General features: G+C 37.1%; 1 protein-coding gene across 1 annotated transcript in view; it reads right to left on the reverse strand.

Moving 5' to 3' along the window:
• Window positions 1–3679: 3679 nt before the first annotated feature.
• LOC123541683 (paired amphipathic helix protein Sin3a-like) overlaps window positions 3680–19260 on the reverse strand; it is a 44892-nt gene continuing 29311 nt past the window's right edge. The window contains 6 exon segments of the mRNA XM_053530949.1: window positions 3680–7618; window positions 10809–10875; window positions 11322–11730; window positions 15623–15798; window positions 16355–16537; window positions 18313–18482. Coding sequence (XP_053386924.1) covers window positions 7437–7618; window positions 10809–10875; window positions 11322–11730; window positions 15623–15798; window positions 16355–16537; window positions 18313–18482 — 1187 coding nt within the window. The 3' untranslated portion in view covers window positions 3680–7436.

Consider the following 19260-nt stretch of genomic DNA (forward strand, 5'->3'; position numbering starts at 1 on the left):
AATATCTTGCAATAAGCAAAAAAGGTTACAAAGAATTGAGGCTAACAGAAACAAGAAGGGGTCATCAATATTTAAACTTCTGTGTTCATCTAAGAATTTCTGTTCATTCCATCTATTGTCCATTTTGAGCGTCAGCATGACTCCACATCGCAATTTAATGTTTTTGTTTCAACAACAGTCCAATTACTTTTGCCAGCCACAGCATTAATTGTTTGATACAAAAGAGAAACACATGGTATTCTTCCTCCAAAAGGTAAGATCTGTGGATTTGGGATTGTAAAACCAGTTATAACCCGCATTTGCGTTCACATTTGTAAAATAATGTAGCATTACTTTTTAATGTAGTATTAAAACCACCTCCCGATGTAGTTTTAATGCTACATTACAGAAACCACTTGACCTTTACAAAATTCACGTTTTACACCACATACAGTGTGGACGCAAACGAGTTTAAAAAATAAACCAAAGTTAATGTAGGATTAAAAACGTAGTCTGAACACGGTATAAGTTGAGCTATTTTAAGCAAGAGTGGATAAAAATAGAATATATTAGATAAGCAATAAAAACTAGAACATAGGATAAAGACAAAGGTATGATTTGAAAAAATTAACTTTGACCTGGACTGTTAGACGGAGCTCATCTACACAACCGAAACTCAGAAAGAACAGTTAAAACAATGAGAACATAGACATTACTTTGCACAACAGGAATGTCATAAAGTTCACCGTGAGTTCCAAGGTTTGTTTGAAAAATTTTGGTAGAAGCTAAGAAAGCGGTGTATTTGATTATTTTGAAATCGGTTCAGCGATTTCTCTGAAAAACATGAGCAACGCTCGACTATTCAACATCCTTGTCAGTTGAATGAATACAAAAGTTTTAAAAGGTGAGCGGTGGTCTAGTGCCGCTCAATCCAGGGGTCGTGGGTTCGAGTCCCACAGGGGTCACGACCATGACTTCTCATATGACACCAGTACTGGTTTTTCCAGGCTTTTCTAGGATGACTCGAGAGTGGCTGAAATAAGCTTGAAGCTTTCTTCACAGTCGAGATAAAACGGATTAGTATAAACTAGAAGTTGAACAAGAGCTGTCCGTAAGACAGAGCGCTCCACTATTTGGTGATTTATGTCTCAATAAGAGACGTTTACTTTAAAAGGAAGATACACCAAGATATAACAAGAGCACCGCCTTGCGGGTGCAGACGCTCCTCTGATTTATTTTTTGTCTCTGTATAATAGAAATATTGTCCTACCCATGATTTTCTAAGTCCAAAAAGGGCCATAATTCTTGCAACAAGAGGGCCATAATGGCCCTTTATCGCTCACCTGAGTTGATCTGGCCTACTGACCTAATTTTTGACCCCAAATAACACAGTTTCGAATTTACCCTAGAGATCATGAAGACAAACATTCTGACCAAGTTTCATATAGATCGAGTCACAACTGTTGCCTTTAGAGTGTTCACAAACTTTTTCTTTGATTTGACCATGTGACCTAGTTTTTGACCCCAAATGACCCATATTAAAACTGGACCTAGAGATCATCAGGACAACCATTTTGACCAAGTTTCATAAAGATTGAGTCAAAATTGTGGCCTCTAGTGTTCACAAGCTTTTCCCTTGATTTAGCCTACTGACCTAGTTTTTGACCCCACATAACCAAAGTTATAACTTGGCATAGAAATCATCAAGACAATCATTCTGACCAAGTTTCATAAATATTTGGCCACAACTGTGGCCTCAAGAATGTTCACAAGCTTTCCCTTTGATCTGGCCTACTGACCTAGTTCTTGACCCCAAATGGCCCAGTTTCGAACTTGACCTAGAGATCATCAAAACTAACATTGTGACCAAGTTTCATAACAAGAGGGCCATGAAGGCCCTGTATCGCTCACCTGACCTATTGACCTGAAGATCATCAAGATAGTTTCATTAAGATATGGTCATAGATGTGGCCTCTAGAGTGTTAACAAGCTATTCCTTTTATTTGACCCGGTGACCTAGTTTTTGACCCCACCTGACCCAGATTTGAGAATGATCTATAGATCATCAAGATTAACATTCTGACCAAGTTTCATTAAGATATGGTCATAAATGTGGCTTCTAGAGTGTTAACTAGCTTTTCCTTTGATTTGACCTGGTGACCTAGTTTTTGACCCTACATGACCCAGATTCAAACTGGACTTCGAGATCATCATGAGTAACATTTTGACCAAGTTTCATGAAGTTACAGTCATAAATGTGGCCTCTACAGTGTTAACAAGCTGTTCCTTTGATTTGACCTGGTGACCTAGTTTTTGACCCCAGATGACCCAATATCGAAGTCATTCAAGATTTTATTGAGGGTAACATTCTGACCAAGTTTCATTAATATTGGGCCATAATTGTGACCTCTAGAGTGTTAACAAGCTTTTCCTTTGATCTGACTTGGTGACCTAGTTTTTGACCCCAGATGACCCAATATCAAACTCATCCAAGATTTTATTGAGGGTAACATTCTGACCAAGTTTCATTAAGATTGGGCCTAAAATGTGACTTCTAGAATGTTAACAAGCTTTTCCTTTGATTTGACTTGGTGACCTAGTTTTTGAACCAAGATGACCCAATATCGAACTCGTCCAATATTTTTATGAGGGTAACATTCTGACCAAGTTTCATTAAGATTAGGCCAAAATTGTGACCTCTAGAGTGTTAACAGTCAAATTGTTGACGACGGACGGACGACGACGCACACAGGGCGATCACAAAAGCTCACCTTGAGCACTTCATGCTCAGGTGAGCTAAAAATTTGGTCACAAATGTGGCCTCTAGAGTGTACACAAGGCAAATGTTGACGGACGATGCACGGCGTATGCCGGACAATGACTGGTCACAATAGCTCAACATGAGCACTTTGTGCTCTGGTGAGCTAAAAAGCAAAATGGAGTTATTGACCCTGTGCAATGTAAGACAGTTTATGTCAGTGAATAAGTGTGTGGATTTCCAATCCTTTCCCAGAAGTGGTTGCTGAGATACCAGCTTATATACAAGAGGGCCAAGATGGCCAAAGGTCGCTCACCGGAGTAACGCACCGTAACAGTGTAAACATACAGTGTAAACATCTTTTACCTAGTGACTTCATGGAGACAAATATTCTGACCAATTTTCATTAAGATTGGGCCAAAAAACGTAGCCTCTTGAATGCAAACAAGCATTTTTTGATTTGTCCTAGTGACCTAGTTTTTTTAACCCATATGAATCAAGATTCGAACTTGTCCAATTCATGAAAACAAACATTCTGACAGTTTAGGGAAGACTGTATAAAGCTTTCTCTTTGATTTGACCTCATGTAACCCCCGATTGGAAATCCTTGGCTCAAGTGTTCTTGAGTTATCATCCAGAAACTAACTGGTCTACACCGACTGACATCTGCATAATAATATACCTCCCCTTCTTCAAAGCGGGGTGGGGGGGGGGGGCACATAATAAAGTGGGTGGACATAAAAGCTAGACACTGGTAAAAATGCATTAAGAATGTAAATTTTCCACATTATTTCGTAACAGTTGCAAAGGTTTACTACCTTCTACACATTATTTTCGGTTATTTATAAGAATGTGTGGCAAATGTCTTAGTTAAAAATATAATTATAATAAACTCAAAGGCAGCTTTGAACTGAATGTAATAGAAGAGGAAAAACAACACAGTTTGTATCTATTCCAATAATATTCAAAGTTTATTCTATGACATAAGAACATGAAGACAAAAATTTCATTATTGAATGAATTTCTCTGTCGACGTAAGGCTATAATATTATAGAGAAATTGCATTCGGCATGAAAACATACACAGAAACTTAACAACTGTCAAAACATATGGATGATTATGATGATGATAATTATCATGTATTTTCGCTTATAAGACACACTCGATTATAAGACGCACCCCGACAATGGACATGCAATCTGGCGTTTCTTTTTCTTTTAATTTCCTTATAGTACACGCTTATGAGATGTTCCCCACTCTTTGAACTTAAAATACGACTCGTAATAATGCGTCTTATAAGCGAAAATATACGGTATGAAAATGAAAATGAGTTTTGTATACAATGGCGAATAAAACTTAATTTCATCATCACTTCATTTTGGAAAAAGTAATAATTTACAGAAGTGGGATTTACACAAAATCGTAATATACGAGCTGTTCTATAGATAATTTGTTCCCAATTTTACAAGTATGAAAACAAGAAAATGGATACAATAACACCAGGAATGGGATTCAGTTAAAAATGAGAAACCTGAAAATCAACTTTTCTAAAGCCTGAAAATGTCAACTCCCATTTGAGCTATAAACGGCAATTCTGGCAATTAAAGGCCTGAAATCGGGGACCATTCCTGAGAAATCCCAGACCTGTAAAAACACTTGTAACTCGAGGTCACAAGGTGTTTAGCAAAATGCTCGAGTTATCGAAAATGTATCCAGCACATTATTTACAGAGAAACAGGTTTTTCCTCAAGTGAATCTGTGTGAACAAGCAATCCATAATCTAGCTAGCATTATAAGTGTATCTTTTTTCCAACTTCTTACATTTAACAAATACATAGTCATTGCAAAAAAGTGGCATCAATTCTGGACAGTTTTCTTTAAAATAGTACTGTTACAATCAACATATTAAATCAAAACTTCTTAAGACAAATTTTGAAATTCTTATATTAAAAATCAAATTCATATTAACTTCTGTGACTTTTTCTAATAAAATAAATATACAAACAACAGAAACAAACACTTCCAAAGTCTTTATGATTTCAATATAAACAAGTCTTCAACCTGTGTTTTTTGGAACCTCGTTTTCTTACACTAAAGTACATACTATCTGATCAGGCTCTTTTACAAGACAATTTCATTATTTTGTCTACTATATACAATGAACAGTCTCACATGTTTTCTGTCCACCATGAAAGCTAACCACAAATTCATTGACAAGGAATTTTATTAACCTTTACCCTGTTAAATTTCTAAAATGGACTGGTCCATCATTCAATTTGGTCAGTACCATTTCTTATTCAAAGTGGTATTCAATGAAAATTTACTGACTGAATAGCCAACAGTGCAGACCATGATCAGCCTACATGTGAACACCCCTTTGGTTAATAAATGGTATTGCCCAAATTGAATGATGGACCTGTTCTTTATCTTAAACCCCTTTTCAGCAATCCCCAAAAATAGATGGTCAAATTAAGCAGACCTTTCTTTCATCATTTTGGGAATGCCACCAGCACCAGGGGAATTGGGAAAATACTTCCCAAAGCCGTCGTACATTGTAATCGGGAAGAATTGAAAGTTAATTTAATGTCTGTAAAGATTTTTATCTGTGCTACCGGTATGTTTACAGATGTGGGATGACATTTTAAAAGTTGTTCAACAGTGTATCATAAATGTTGATAATAAAAATAATAAAGATCAACATACAAAGTATCAAAATGGATCAAGTTAACAATCATTTGGAAATTTTAAGTTCAGAATTCGGGGGAAAAAAAACAAAAAACATACTGTTTTGCTTTGGGACTGCCTCCATTTACCAGAGGTAGATTTATAAGGGGAAAAGCCCTGCTCAAGTGTTTTGCATGTAAATTCTACTGACACCTGTAAATTGTCAGTGCACTATCTACACAAATATTAAAAATTTATTACTGAATTTCTTGTATCAGAAATGTATTATTAAAGTAGTTCTGCATTTTCATTACATCAGATGATATAACCTCGTGTTATTTATTTTTATTGCCCAGAATGAAGTTGGTGTCTCAACATATGAAAACATACAAAATGCCATGTATTGCTAAAACGTAATCACTAGGTCACATGGTAACCTTCCATCTGATGATGGAGGAAGGCCCCATGGCTTCCTCACTTGAAAATAGTTCTACATCCCATGCAGTGAGGAGCAAGAGATTCAAGTCTGGGACCCCAACAGCCAAGGAGGCCCTTTCTTACATTTAAAGACTTCAAAAATTAACCATGTCATAAGTTTCTGACTGTTTATGTTCTTCTTTTGTTTTGCAGTTTTAATTCACACCAATACTATTCAAGACTTGTGTCATGCTTTCAGCTTTGGGATGGGGGTGGGGGAGGGGGTGGCGAGAGAAGAGACCAAACTGAAGTAGTGCTCACATAGCATTACCTTAAAATTAAAGTGAAAGTTGGTATCCTTTACACTTGGCTACACATGCACCAAATCAAAACAGGTTGTGGAGTAGTAATTAAATTTAGTACAGTACACCACCTGACAACAACAAATACCTATACAATTAAAAATGATATGTACATTACCAGGACTCACAGAATATCCATGTTCAATGATCAAATAAAATGGGTTTTTTTTTACAAAATGAATGGGAAATAAATATCTAGAGCTAATTTACATGATAATATTTGCACATATTATGGTACACAAATCAAAACATTTACCGTATTTGTTTCAGTAAATGGCAAGCATAATGCACACTACCATAAACTGGGTAAAATTCGCAATTATTAAATCATGCAGCACATCTTAATACACAAAAACAAAATGTTTTGCTTTTTTTAACAGCATGAATAAGACATATAATCTTGAATTTACTTTTATTTATTTGGGTTTTACGGCGCACCAACACAGTATAGGTTATATGGCGCCAAACAGGACTACAAATTTTGGTTTCACATCTCATAAAAATATAATCTTGAAATCACAAAATAAATCCTCTGCAAAATATGGCCTAGTCTATGGTATTTTTTTTCCTTATTATCTTTCTAAATCTATCAATGGAATGTCAAAATCCTCTATTTGCATATACTAGTATTTAATGGAATAAATACGGTAAGACAGATATAGTGAAACAGAACACAGTTCCTTCTTTCGAATGAAAAACTGGACAGAATACAACAGTCGTGGAACACATCTTGCTTGACATGTTTGAGAAACAGGTAAATAAGATACTTTATCTCAAGAATCAATCCCTGTAACTCTTGTCACATGTTTTTCCAGTCAGATAATCTTCTAAAATGTCACCTTTAGTCATCGCACAAACAGAGACTGATTTTCCTACTGGTTAGATCGTTGACCTAATTGCAGTAAGAGACCCTGGCTCCTGAATGTCAGAAAATCTCCACTTCTGATGTCACAGTATCACACAAAGTACACTTTCAACATTTACTCCTACAAATTCCGTCACAATCTTTGACACATGTTCTCAATAACAGTGAATCATTTCGGAGAGAACTTCTATTAGCAAGACCATTAACTCATCCAAGTTCTTCACTCCATATCCACCGCTATAACCAAATGACTATTACCATCGACATCAAACTTTAAAACCATACAGCTTTTATTCCCCCGATCAGATATACTTCATTCATTTACTCCATACTCCAGTCAGTTTTACTAGTAAGTCCATAGATTAACAATGTCATAATGATAAATCACTCCTCAATCTTGGTCCGGGTCGGGTGCATCTTTCAAGAACTGCACCTTGTATTTATAATATTTATAGTACGGCGATTTCTCCGGGATATCTATTTCCCTCTTGGACGTTTCACAAGGTCGATTATTGTCCGTCTCCCCCATTAACCATTTGTTGCATTTCGCCTCCATTTCTTTCGTCACATTTCCTGGAAAATTAGGGAGAATTAATTGTAATATACATGTACAGTACTACCCCAGATCAGAGAGAATATATGACATATATAATTGTAAAACGAACAAAACAATACCAAACATATCTATCTGTCCAACAGATTAAAAATCGAAAAGTATAGAGCTTTTCAAAACTCTTCTCTTGATAGTTTCAACAATGATTGGAGAAATTTCATACCAGTGTTGAATATGTAATATGTACAAACGATGTTTTCTACCAAGGCCGTTACCTTTTTTTCTTTACATTATTCCTTTTCATACTCTTATTTTTTTCCCTTTTTTTCTAGCTATAGTGCATTCAAAATTATAATATTGTATAAATATCTGTATATGATGTATTGATGTACTTACGAAATAAACGTGCCTTAAACGTGGTTCAAAAAACAAAAAACAAAAAAAAACAACTAGAAATTGCATTTGTAAAAAAAGCGCATGTCTCCCCCAATGCAAAGTCCTATAGGCAAGAAGTCAATAGGGGTCAGGAGCGAAAGTCAAAGAGACACTGATGGTTGGCTGCAATAGGGATCATCTACTTGGCATGTCCAATCATCCCGCTAAGTTTCAACACTCTTGGCTTAGTGGTTCTCAAGTCACTGTTCAGGCTCCTGTGACCTTGACCTTTGATCAAGTGACCCCAAAATAAATAGGGGTCATCTACTCTGCATGTCCAATCATCCTATTAAGTTTCAACATTCTAGGTCAAGTGGTTCTCAAGTTAATTTCCGGAAATGATTTTACATGACCAGGCCCCTATGACCTTGACCTTTAATAGACTGACCCAAAAATCAATAGGGGTAATCTACTCTGCATGTTCAATCATCCTATGAAGTTTCAACATTCTGCGTCAAGTGGTTCTCAAGTTATTGATCGAAAATTGTTTTCCATGTTCAGGCTCCTGTGACCTTGACCTTTAACAGAGTGACCCCAAAATCAATAGGGGTCATCTACTCTGCATGTTCAATCATCCTATGAAGTTTCAACATTCTGGATCAAGAGGTTCTCAAGTTATTGATCGGAAATGGTTATCAATGTTCAGGCCCCTGTGACCTTGACCTTTAACGGAGTGACCCCAAAAACAATAGGGGTCATTTACTCTGCATGAACAATCATCCTATGAAGTTTCAACATTCTGGGTCGAGTGGTTCTCGAGTTACTGACCGGAAACGGTTTTCAATGTTCAGGCCCCTGTGACCTTGACCTTTAATAGAGTGACCCCAAAATTAATTGGGGTCATTTACTCTGCATGTCCAATTATCCTATGATGTTTTAACATTCTGGGTCAAGAGGTTCTCGAGTTATTGATCGGAAACGGTTTTCCATGTTCAGGCCCCTGTGACCTTGACCTTTAACAGAGTGACCCCAAAATCGATAGGGGTCATCTACTCTGCATGAACAATCATCCCATTAAGTTTCAACATTCTAGGTCAAGTGGTTCTCAAGTTACTGACCGGAAACGGTTTTCAATGTTCAGGCCCCTGTGACCTTGACCTTTAACGGAGTGACCCCAAAATCAATAGGGGTCATCTACTTTGCATGACCAATCATCCTATGAAGTTTCAACATTCTGGGTCAAGTGGTACTCAAGTTATTGATCGGAAATGGTTTTCAATGTTCAGGCCCCTGTGACCTTGACCTTTGACGGAGTGACCCCAAAAACATTAGGGGTCATCTACTCTACATGACCAATCATCCTATGAAGTTTCAACATTCTGGGTCAAGTGTTTCTCGAGGTATTGATCGGAAATGGTTTTCAATGTTCAGGCCCCTGTGACCTTGACCTTTGACGGAGTGACCCCAAAAACAATAGGGGTTGTCTACTCCAGCAGCCCTACAAACCTATGAAGTTTGAAGGTTCTAGATCAAATGGTTCTCCAGTTATAGATCGGAAATGAAGTGTGATGTACGGACGGACGGACAGGGCAAAAACAATATGTCTCCCCCAGAGGGGGGGGGGGGAGACATAACTACGGTCTACCCCAGATCAGAAGTGTTCCAGGGTTGCCACTTAGTTGAAGAAATTAAATTTCCTGACTTTTCCCTGACTAAACCATACTTTTCACTGACTAATACCAATATCTTTTTTCAACCTCCTCCTCCCCTACTGCCGTCTAATCCACTCATTTTTGGGTTGCAAAGTCTTTCAGTCTTCACAATTCCCAAGTTAGATAAGGACGAAATTAATTCAAACACATTTAAATAATGTGTAAAAAATGACAGCATGAATAAGACATAATCTTATGAAATAAAATGATTTCACAGATTATTTTAAGAAATATTCAAACAGACAGAGATGAGGTCTTAAAAACCCCCACATCATTTGCTTTTTTAAATTAATTAATAATTAAAATATTATACCAACAATTATTCCTTTTGATGAAACTTATTTTATTAATCTTAAACAAGTAAAATTCATTGACATTTAAAGCCTCAATTTCACCTGTTAGAAAATAAAATCAACAAGAGCTGTCGGAGGAGACAGTGCTTGACTATCTTGATGCAGCATAGTGAAAAAGGAAGGGCATATCTCAGGAAACTTGAGCTATCGCTAGAGTGATTAATGCCTCAAATGGGAACGGGGATGTTGGACAATTGTTGCATCAAAACTTTAACCGAAGTGTAGAAGCTGTGGCAAGTAAGAAAGCTCTCGATATACACACCAAGCTAAAATCTAGAAATTCCTAAAAAAAAAAACTATCCCTTTTTCTTTTCTTATGTTTGGTTTAACATCTCATCAAGTTTGTTTGTTTTGGGTTTAACGCCGTTTTTCAACAGTATTTCAGTCATGTAACGGCGGGCAGTTAACCTAACCAGTGTTCCTGGATTCTGTACCAGTACAAACCTGTTCTCCGCAAGTAACTGCCAACTTCCCCACACGAATCAGAGGTGGAGGACTAATGATTTCAGATACAATGTCGTTTATCAAATCGTCACGGAGAACATACGCCCCATCCGAGGATCATCTCATCAAGATAGTTATAGTCAAATGGTGACTTTCTTGCATTTCATGATGAAAGGGACTAGGGTGTTCCTCTGAACATCCATACCAGGCACACATAGTTACCTGGGTAAAACCCTCAACCTTCAGAAAACAAGCTGGATTGATTCCTTACACGCAAGACTTCAAACAAAAATATCTAAAACTTTTTTTTTAAACATAAACATTACCTTTTCTCCACTTCTCCACCCAGGAACTGAACTTGTTGTGCAATTTTAGTGACACCTTCTGATGAGACTGCAACAGAAAGACATTGACATCAAACATTTCTTTCCAATAGTATTTTGTATAAAACACCTAAAACAAGTCAAGTGTTCAAATTTGAACAAATTTGAGAAAGAACCTTACATGGAAGCTTGGACCTATTTTAATGATGACTGATCAAGCATTTGTATGAGAGAAAAAGGCAATTTAAAGATTTTAGGGCTAGTGTTATATAATAAGGGCCAAGTGCCAGCCCACTGACAAGAGTTGTAGAAAAGCCATTTGGGCATGAAGCTGACAGGTGCCAAGGTGGGCGCATTATTTGATAAGGGCAGTTTAAATTGTTTCATGGAGCCAGCCACGTGCAAGATCCAAATTTCGTATCATGAAGATTTATTATTCAGAGTTTGTAAAACGTTTCATGCAAATCTGCAAATTTCTTTACTAAAACATGCATTTTAATGTTAAAACTTGTTTACCTCTCGTGCCCTCTTTAATGCCATTCTTTTATAGAGGTAACTTTCACTGTTCACAACGTAGACCAGTTTAAACGAGTTGACATTAAATTTACACTCTGTATTGTCTATAATATCAACATCGTCTGGCGGTTTCAGTTCACTCTCCTCTTTTGCACTATCCCCAGCATTATTATTGTTTGCATTTTCACTAGATTCAGTGTCCATTTTCTCCCCTCCTTCGTTCTTCTGTATTCTTTCTTTATCATCAGTTTCATTTTCATCTTTCTTTTCGGATTTTGTTTCTTCCGATTTATCTGCTGAAGGCTCGTCAGATTTCTTGTCCTTAACTTCAGTGAGCTCTCTGAGGCTAGTTTCTATTTCTACTCTGTCAGTTTGTTCTTTATTTCTCTGTCTCCACTGCCGTACATTTCTGTGATAAAAATTAAAGAAATGTTTTAAGCCGTTTTTCAAAGTACGTAAAACGGTGTTGTTTTTTTAAACAAGAGGGCCATGAAGGCCCTGTATCGCTCACCTGACCTACTGACCTAAAGATCATTAAGATTAACATTCTGACCAAGTTTCATAAAGATATGGTCATAAATGTGGCCTCTAAAGTGTTAACTAGCCATTCCTTTAATTTGACCCCGTGACCTAGTTTCTGGCCCGACATGACCCAGATCTGAACTTGACCTAAAGATCATCAAGTTTAACATTCTGACTAAGTTTCATGAAGATACAGTCATAAATGTGGCCTCTTGAGTGTTAACAAGGTTTTCCTTTGATATGACATAGTGACCTAGTTTTTGACACCACCTGACCCAGATTTAAACTTGACCTAAAGATCATCAAGATTAACATTCTGACCAAGTTTCATTAAGATATGGTTATAAATGTGGCCTCTAAAGTGTTAACTAGCTTTTCCTTTGATTTGACCTGGTGACCTAGTTTTTGACCCGACATGACCCAGATTCGAACTTGTCCTAAAGACATCAAGTTTAACATTCTGACTAAGTTTCATGAAGATATAGTCATAAATATGGCCTCTAGAGTGTTAACAAGCTTTTCCTTTGATTTGACCTAGTGACCTAGTTTTTGACCCCACCTGACCCAGATTTAAACTTGACCTAAAGATCATCAAGATTAACATTCTGACCAAGTTTCATTAGGATAAGGTCATAAATCTGGCCTCTACAGTGTAAACTAGCTTTTCCTTTGATTTGACCTGGTGAGCTAGTTTTTGATCCTACATGACCCAGATTCAAAATGGACCTTAAGATCATCAATATTAACATTCTGACCAAGTTTCATGACGATACAGTCATAAATGCGGCCTCTACAGTGTTAACAAGCTTTTCCTTTGATTTGACCTGGTGACCTAGTTTTTGATCCAAGATGACCCAATATCAAACTCGTCCAAGACTTTATTGAGGATAACATTCTGATCAAGTTTCATTAAGATTGGGCCAAAATTGTGACCTCTAGAGTGTTAACAAGCTTTTCTTTGATTTGACTGGTGACCTAGTTTTTGACCCAGATGACCCAAATTAACGAAACTCGTCCAAGATTTATTAAGGGTAACATTCTGACCAAGTTTCATTAAGATTGGGCCAAAAATGTGACCTCTAGAGTGTTAACAGTCAAATTGTTGACGACGGACACAGGGCGATCACTAAAGCTCACCTTTGAGCACTTTGTGCTCAGGTGAGCAAAAAAAAAAAACCAACCTATTAATACAAGGCTTCTTTGTAGGTTGATAAAGTTTATTGAAGTTGCCCCTCTCACAATAGTATTATCTTTTCATAAAAACAACTTGTTAAAACAAGAGGGTCATGATGACCCTGGATCGCTCACCAGAGTAATATGAGCTACATGTTTCAAATGTCAAACTGATCATTTTTAGAAACTTTTTGGAAGATTTTCCAATGTACAATCAAGTAACCCCTGGGGCGGGGCCAATTTTACCCCAGGGTCATAATTTGAACAAAGTTTGTAGAAGTTTACTAGGCAATGTTACATATCAAATATCTAAGATCTAGGCCTTCTGGTTTATTTTTAGCAAATTTATGAAGATTTCCCTATGTACAATCAAGTAACCCCTGGGCCTGTGTCAATTTGACCCTGGGGGGTCAAGATTTGAACAAATTTTGTAGAGGTCCACTAGGCAATGCTACATGTCAAATATCTAAGATCTAGGCCTTCTGGTTTATTTTTAGAAATTTTTTGAAGATTTTCCCATGTAAAATCAAGTGACCCTTGGGGCGGAGTCAATTTGACCCTGGGGGTCATGATTTGAACAAAGTTGGTAGAAGTCTACTAGGCAATGCTACATGTCAAATATCTAAGATCTAGGCCTTCTGGTTTATTTTTAGCAAATTTATGAAGATTTCCCTATGTACAATCAAGTAACCCCTGGGGCGGGGTCAATTTTGACCCCAGGGGTCATGATTTGAACACATTTTGTAGAGGTCCACTAGGCAATGCTACATGTCAAATATCTAAGCTCTAGGCCTTCTGGTTTATTTTTAGAAAATTTTTCTATGTACAATCAAGGTCACAAGGTTTTTTCATTATTTGACCTACTGACCTAGTTATTGATGGCACGTGACCCAGTTTCAAACTTGACCTAGATATCATCAAGATGAACATTCTGACCAATTTTCATGAAGATCCATTCAAAAGTATGGCCTCTAGAGAGGTCACAAGGTTTTTCTATTTTTAGACCTAATGACCTAGTTTTTGACCGCAGCTGACCCAGTTTCGAAACTGATCTAGATATCATCAAGATGAACATTCAGACCAACTTTCATACAGATCCCATGAAAAATATGGCCTCTAGAAAGGTCACAAGGTTTTTCTATTATTTGACCTACTGACCTAGTTTTTGATGGCACATGACCCAGTTTCGACCTTGACCTAGATATCATCAAGGTGAACATTCTGACCAATTTTCATGAAGATCTTGTGAAAAATATGGCCTCTACAGAGGTCACAAGGTTTTTCTATTTTTAGACCTACTGATCTAGTTTTTAACCACAGTTGACCCAGTTTCGAACTTGGCCTAGATATCATCAAGATGAACATTCAGACCAACCTTCATACAGTTCCCATGAAAAATATGGCCTCTAGAGAGGTCACAAGGTTTTTTTATTATTTGACCTACTGACCTAGTTACTGAAGGCACGTGATCCAGTTTCGAACTTGACCTAGATATCATCAAGGTGAACATTCTGACCAACTTTCATGAAGATCCATTCAAAAGTATGACCTCTAGAGAGGTCACAAGGTTTTTCTATTTTTAGACCTAATGACCTAGTTTTTGAACGTAGCTGACCCAGTTTCGAACTTGACCTAGATATCATCAAGATGAACATTCAGACCAACTTTCATACAGATCCCATGAAAAATATGGCCTCTAGAGAAGTCACAAGGTTTTTCTATTTTTAGACCTACTGACCTAGTTTTTGACCGCAGCTGACCCAGTTTCGAACTTGACCTAGATATCATCAAGGTGAACATTCTGACCAATTTTCATGAATATCTTGTGAAAAATATGGCCTCTAGAGAGGTCACAAGGTTTTTCTATTTTTAGACCTACTGACCTAGTTTTTGACCGCACGTGACCCAGTTTCGAACTTGACCTAGATATCATCAAGGTGAACATTCTGACCAACTTTCATAAAGATCCCATGAAAAATGTGACCTCTAGAGATGTCACAAGCAAAAGTTTACGCACAGACGGACGGACGATGCGCGATCACAAAAGCTCACCTTGTCACTATGTGACAGGTGAGCTAATAAAAAATCATACAAGAGCCTATTACCTCCTTCATCTACTACATAATAGTAATACACCGATATATACTAGAAAGTATCCATCGCACACTAGAATGCCTGCCTCATCATGAGGAAGCCTCGGGACGGAGGGGGAGGGCTCTTGGAGAGTCTTCTTCCACCTAGAAAGATGTCTCATGATCTGCACTGTGAGCAACTTAGAACCCAACTTAACCCTTACCCTGCTAAATTTCTATAATGAACTTGTCCATCTTTCGATTTGGATGTACAAGTACCATTAACTGTTAAAAGGGGTGCTTACCAAAAAGATACTTACTGAATGGAGGACAGTGCAGACCATTATCAGACTGAACAGACTGCAAAGGCAGAATCACCTGCCACCAGCAGGCTAAGGGTATTACATTTGTTCTAACAAAAACTTGCAAAAATGAACTCCAGCAAACAGGACTCCTTCCAAAATGCCATTCAATAAGCACATTTAAACATCACGGAAAACACGAGGCATAAAATAACTTCTATATGATTCTCACCTTGGTAAGAACACAGGCTTCCTTGACAAAACTTCTTTCAATTCTTCTTCAACTGTATCCTCATTATTTACATATTTTTCCACATACTCAGACCAACGTTCCACCTCAACTGGGTCCTCCATAGCCTCATGGTCCGTGTCCAATAATTCTAGAGTCAATTTACACTCTTTCTTGAACTGAAAATAAAGTCGAAGTTTAAAGACATTATAAACTATATTGTTTCTCTATATTAAATGGATAACTTGTATACGTAACTCACTCAATTTAAAGAAAAGTACAATAGTTCTCCATTCAACCCTTGGTATGCAACTGATATTAAAATGTTTTCCCTGATCAAATTCTTATTTTTTTTACTTAATACATAGAGACCATCCAGTTGCTGTTAACGAAACTTCAAAGCCATAACAAGACAGCTTTCCTTGACGGCATACTAATTTCTGTCCATCAGTGGTTCAATTTTCCTGTAAGATGGAGGGAAAGGTATTCCATTTGAAATTCACTAACTTGAATGAAGATAATTCAAGAATATCAAAGTTTAGAACAATACAACGTAACCATGGTAACAAGAATTCAAATTCAACACCTTCAATTTCATGACCAACCTTACATTTTAAATGTTTTATTTTTAAATTGAAGTTTTTTCGTTACCGATGTTAGACATTTCATAGACATCCTGACATGAAGAAACCTGTTTTTAAAGATTTTCAAATCAATACATCTGTTCATACATACCACAACTATTTTAAAGCAGTTTTCTTCTGTAAGCAGCTGCTCTGTACGTTTCTGGTAGGAGTTCTCTGCCATTTGTCGTTGTTGGAAAGTGGCTATACGTCCTCCTGTTGCTTTGTTCTTCTTTTCTTCATGAAACATCTCGGTCACTTTTACACAGTTGTCATCGGATACAATGTGCTGCAACTGCACCAAAAAAATTAAATGTTAGTACGACTCACAAGAGACAAATTCCTGACCAACTATTTTAAGACTAAACATTATCCTGTGTACACATAATATCTATCGTAAATCTTGGGTTAAGCACCATCTTATAACCCTTACCCTGCTAAATTTCTATCATTGTCCATCTCCCAATTTGGACAGTACCATTAACTGTTAAAAGGGGTGTTTACCAAAAAGATACTGGCTGAACAGCGAACAGTGCAGACCATGATCAGACTGCACGGATGTGCATGCTGATTTTGGTCTGCACTGGTCGCAAAGGAAAAATTGGGAAAATACATAGATTTTTCCAATTGGGATGGGGCCCATATTAGGCCCCAAAATCAATGTAAACAAGAGCTGTCTCCATAGGATGACACATGCCCCCGATGGCACTTTGAATGAATAGTTATGGCCGATGTTAGAGTTTAGGACCTTTGACCTATGGAGCTGGGACTTGCGCGCGACACGTCGTCTTACTGTGTCACACATTCATGCGTAGTTATTTTAAAATCCATGCATGAATGACAAAGATATGGACCGGACACGCCCATCAATGCACTATCATGAAAAATGACCTTTAACGTCTAAGTGTGCCCTTGACCTTTGAGCTACGGACCTGGGTCTTGCGCACGACACGTCGTCTTACTGTGGTACACATTCATGCCAAGTTATTTGAAAATCCATCCATCGATGACAAAGATATGGACCGGACACGCCCATCAATGCACTATCCTTTAAAGTCTAAGTGTGACCTTGACCTTTGAGCTACGGACCTGGGTCTTGCGCGCGACATGTCGTCTTACTGTGGTACATATTCATGCCAAGTTATTTGAAAATCCATCCATCGATGACAAAGATATGGACCGGACACGCCCATCAATGCACTATCCTTTAATGTCTAAGTGTGACCTTGACCTTTGAGCTACGGACCTGGGTCTTGCGCGCGACACGTCGTCTTACTGTGGTACACATTCATGCCAAGTTATTTGAAAATCCATCCATCGATGACAAAGATATGGACCGGACACGCCCATCAATGCACTATCCTTTAATGTCTAAGTGTGACCTTGACCTTTGAGCTACGGACCTGGGTCTTGCGCGCGACACGTCGTCTTACTGTGGTACACACTCATGCCAAGTTATTTTAAAATCCATCCATCGATGACAAAGATATGGACCGGACACGAAAATTGCGGACAGACTGACAGACCGACAGACGGACAGACGGTTCAAAAACTATATGCCTCCCTTCGGGGGCATAAAAAATCCCTGTGACTGTCGCTTTTAAAATCCATTACAAGTATGTAAATATCTCGATTTAGCTATAAACTTTTAAGCTGTCATTATTTCAGTATTTCTGCTAGTTTTACGAGCTTTCTCTATAATTATATTGCAGTTAATACATAAATTCAGCATAAATTTGTGCTACTTTTATTTTTTGTATATATTTGTGAATAATGCCGACAACGAATTCAAAATGTTCATGAAGATTAATCTGTCAAGCCCTAAAGCACATACACCCACATTTTGCAAATGAAACTACAACATACAAAATATGTAATCCATACCATTTAAAACTTAATAAGACAATGTGCTTTTAAGTAATGTTTTTTTTTTTAAAATAAAAATACTGTTTTTATCACAACATTACTTTTTCACTTATTCTAGTTGTTATGGTGCAATTTTCCCCTGGTAATATGCCCTGCCACCATTTTCCCAAAAATTGAAAAAAAAAAAACTAATTCAATTCTTACCTGGCGTACAATATTCTGCACTAATTTATCCATTGTGAAGGCAATGTATGCATGAATGCCGTACATCTCTCGTAGCTGATCTTCGTATGAGGAGCTCTCTAGATTTCCATCTAGTACATTCTTAATCATATCAAGAAAATATGGGAAATACTCATCTGGCTCGATCTCACCTAAAATTAGTAAACTTTGGAATAAAAAAAAAAAGAACAACAGACTTCCAGCACATTCAAAAACAATTCCTTAAGTTGCTTTATTTCCTTAAAAACTTTATTTCACACTAAAACAACTTATCCAGGTTTTTTTCTAGCTAATTTGGGAACATAGCCTATACCCCCAAAATTGGGAATTTTGACACGTAAATGTTCCAAACTGGGAAATATTTAGTCCCATAGGATACAGTAAAGATGTGTTTAAGCACTTTCTCATGCACTTGTTTTACATTGTACAACCTCTTTAACATACTTCCATTACAAAATTGTCCATAATTTGGTCAATGTTCGTGCAATTTTGATGAATTTTTGCACTCATTTTGGGAAAAATACATACTTTTTGACATTGGTAATATAGCCAAATAATGGCTATAAAAATGGCCGAAAAAAAACCCCCTGTATCCAAATAGTGGAACATACAATGTTTTGAAATTTATAAACTACCTACCATTCATGAGTTAATGACATTTTTAAAGCAATTCGAGAGAAAACCTTAAATCAATAAATTATGGGCATTAAGTTCCTTAACCACACTGATGTACGCAGTCTGAACATCATTCCGTCTTCAGACCTCAAAATATCATTTTTTACCAAAGGTAGAAGTTTTAAGTCAAATGAATATGAAATGGGCTTGAAAGACTTAAAATATATATGCAAATCTTTTCTTAAACTTGAGCTAGAAACTGGGTTTTCAACTCTTTAAACATCCCCTAAGGCAGTGATTTTTTCATCATTTTGA

The sequence above is a fragment of the Mercenaria mercenaria genome, chromosome 19 (assembly GCF_021730395.1).
Source record: "Mercenaria mercenaria strain notata chromosome 19, MADL_Memer_1, whole genome shotgun sequence".
In the NCBI taxonomy this organism is placed as follows: domain Eukaryota; kingdom Metazoa; phylum Mollusca; class Bivalvia; order Venerida; family Veneridae; genus Mercenaria; species Mercenaria mercenaria.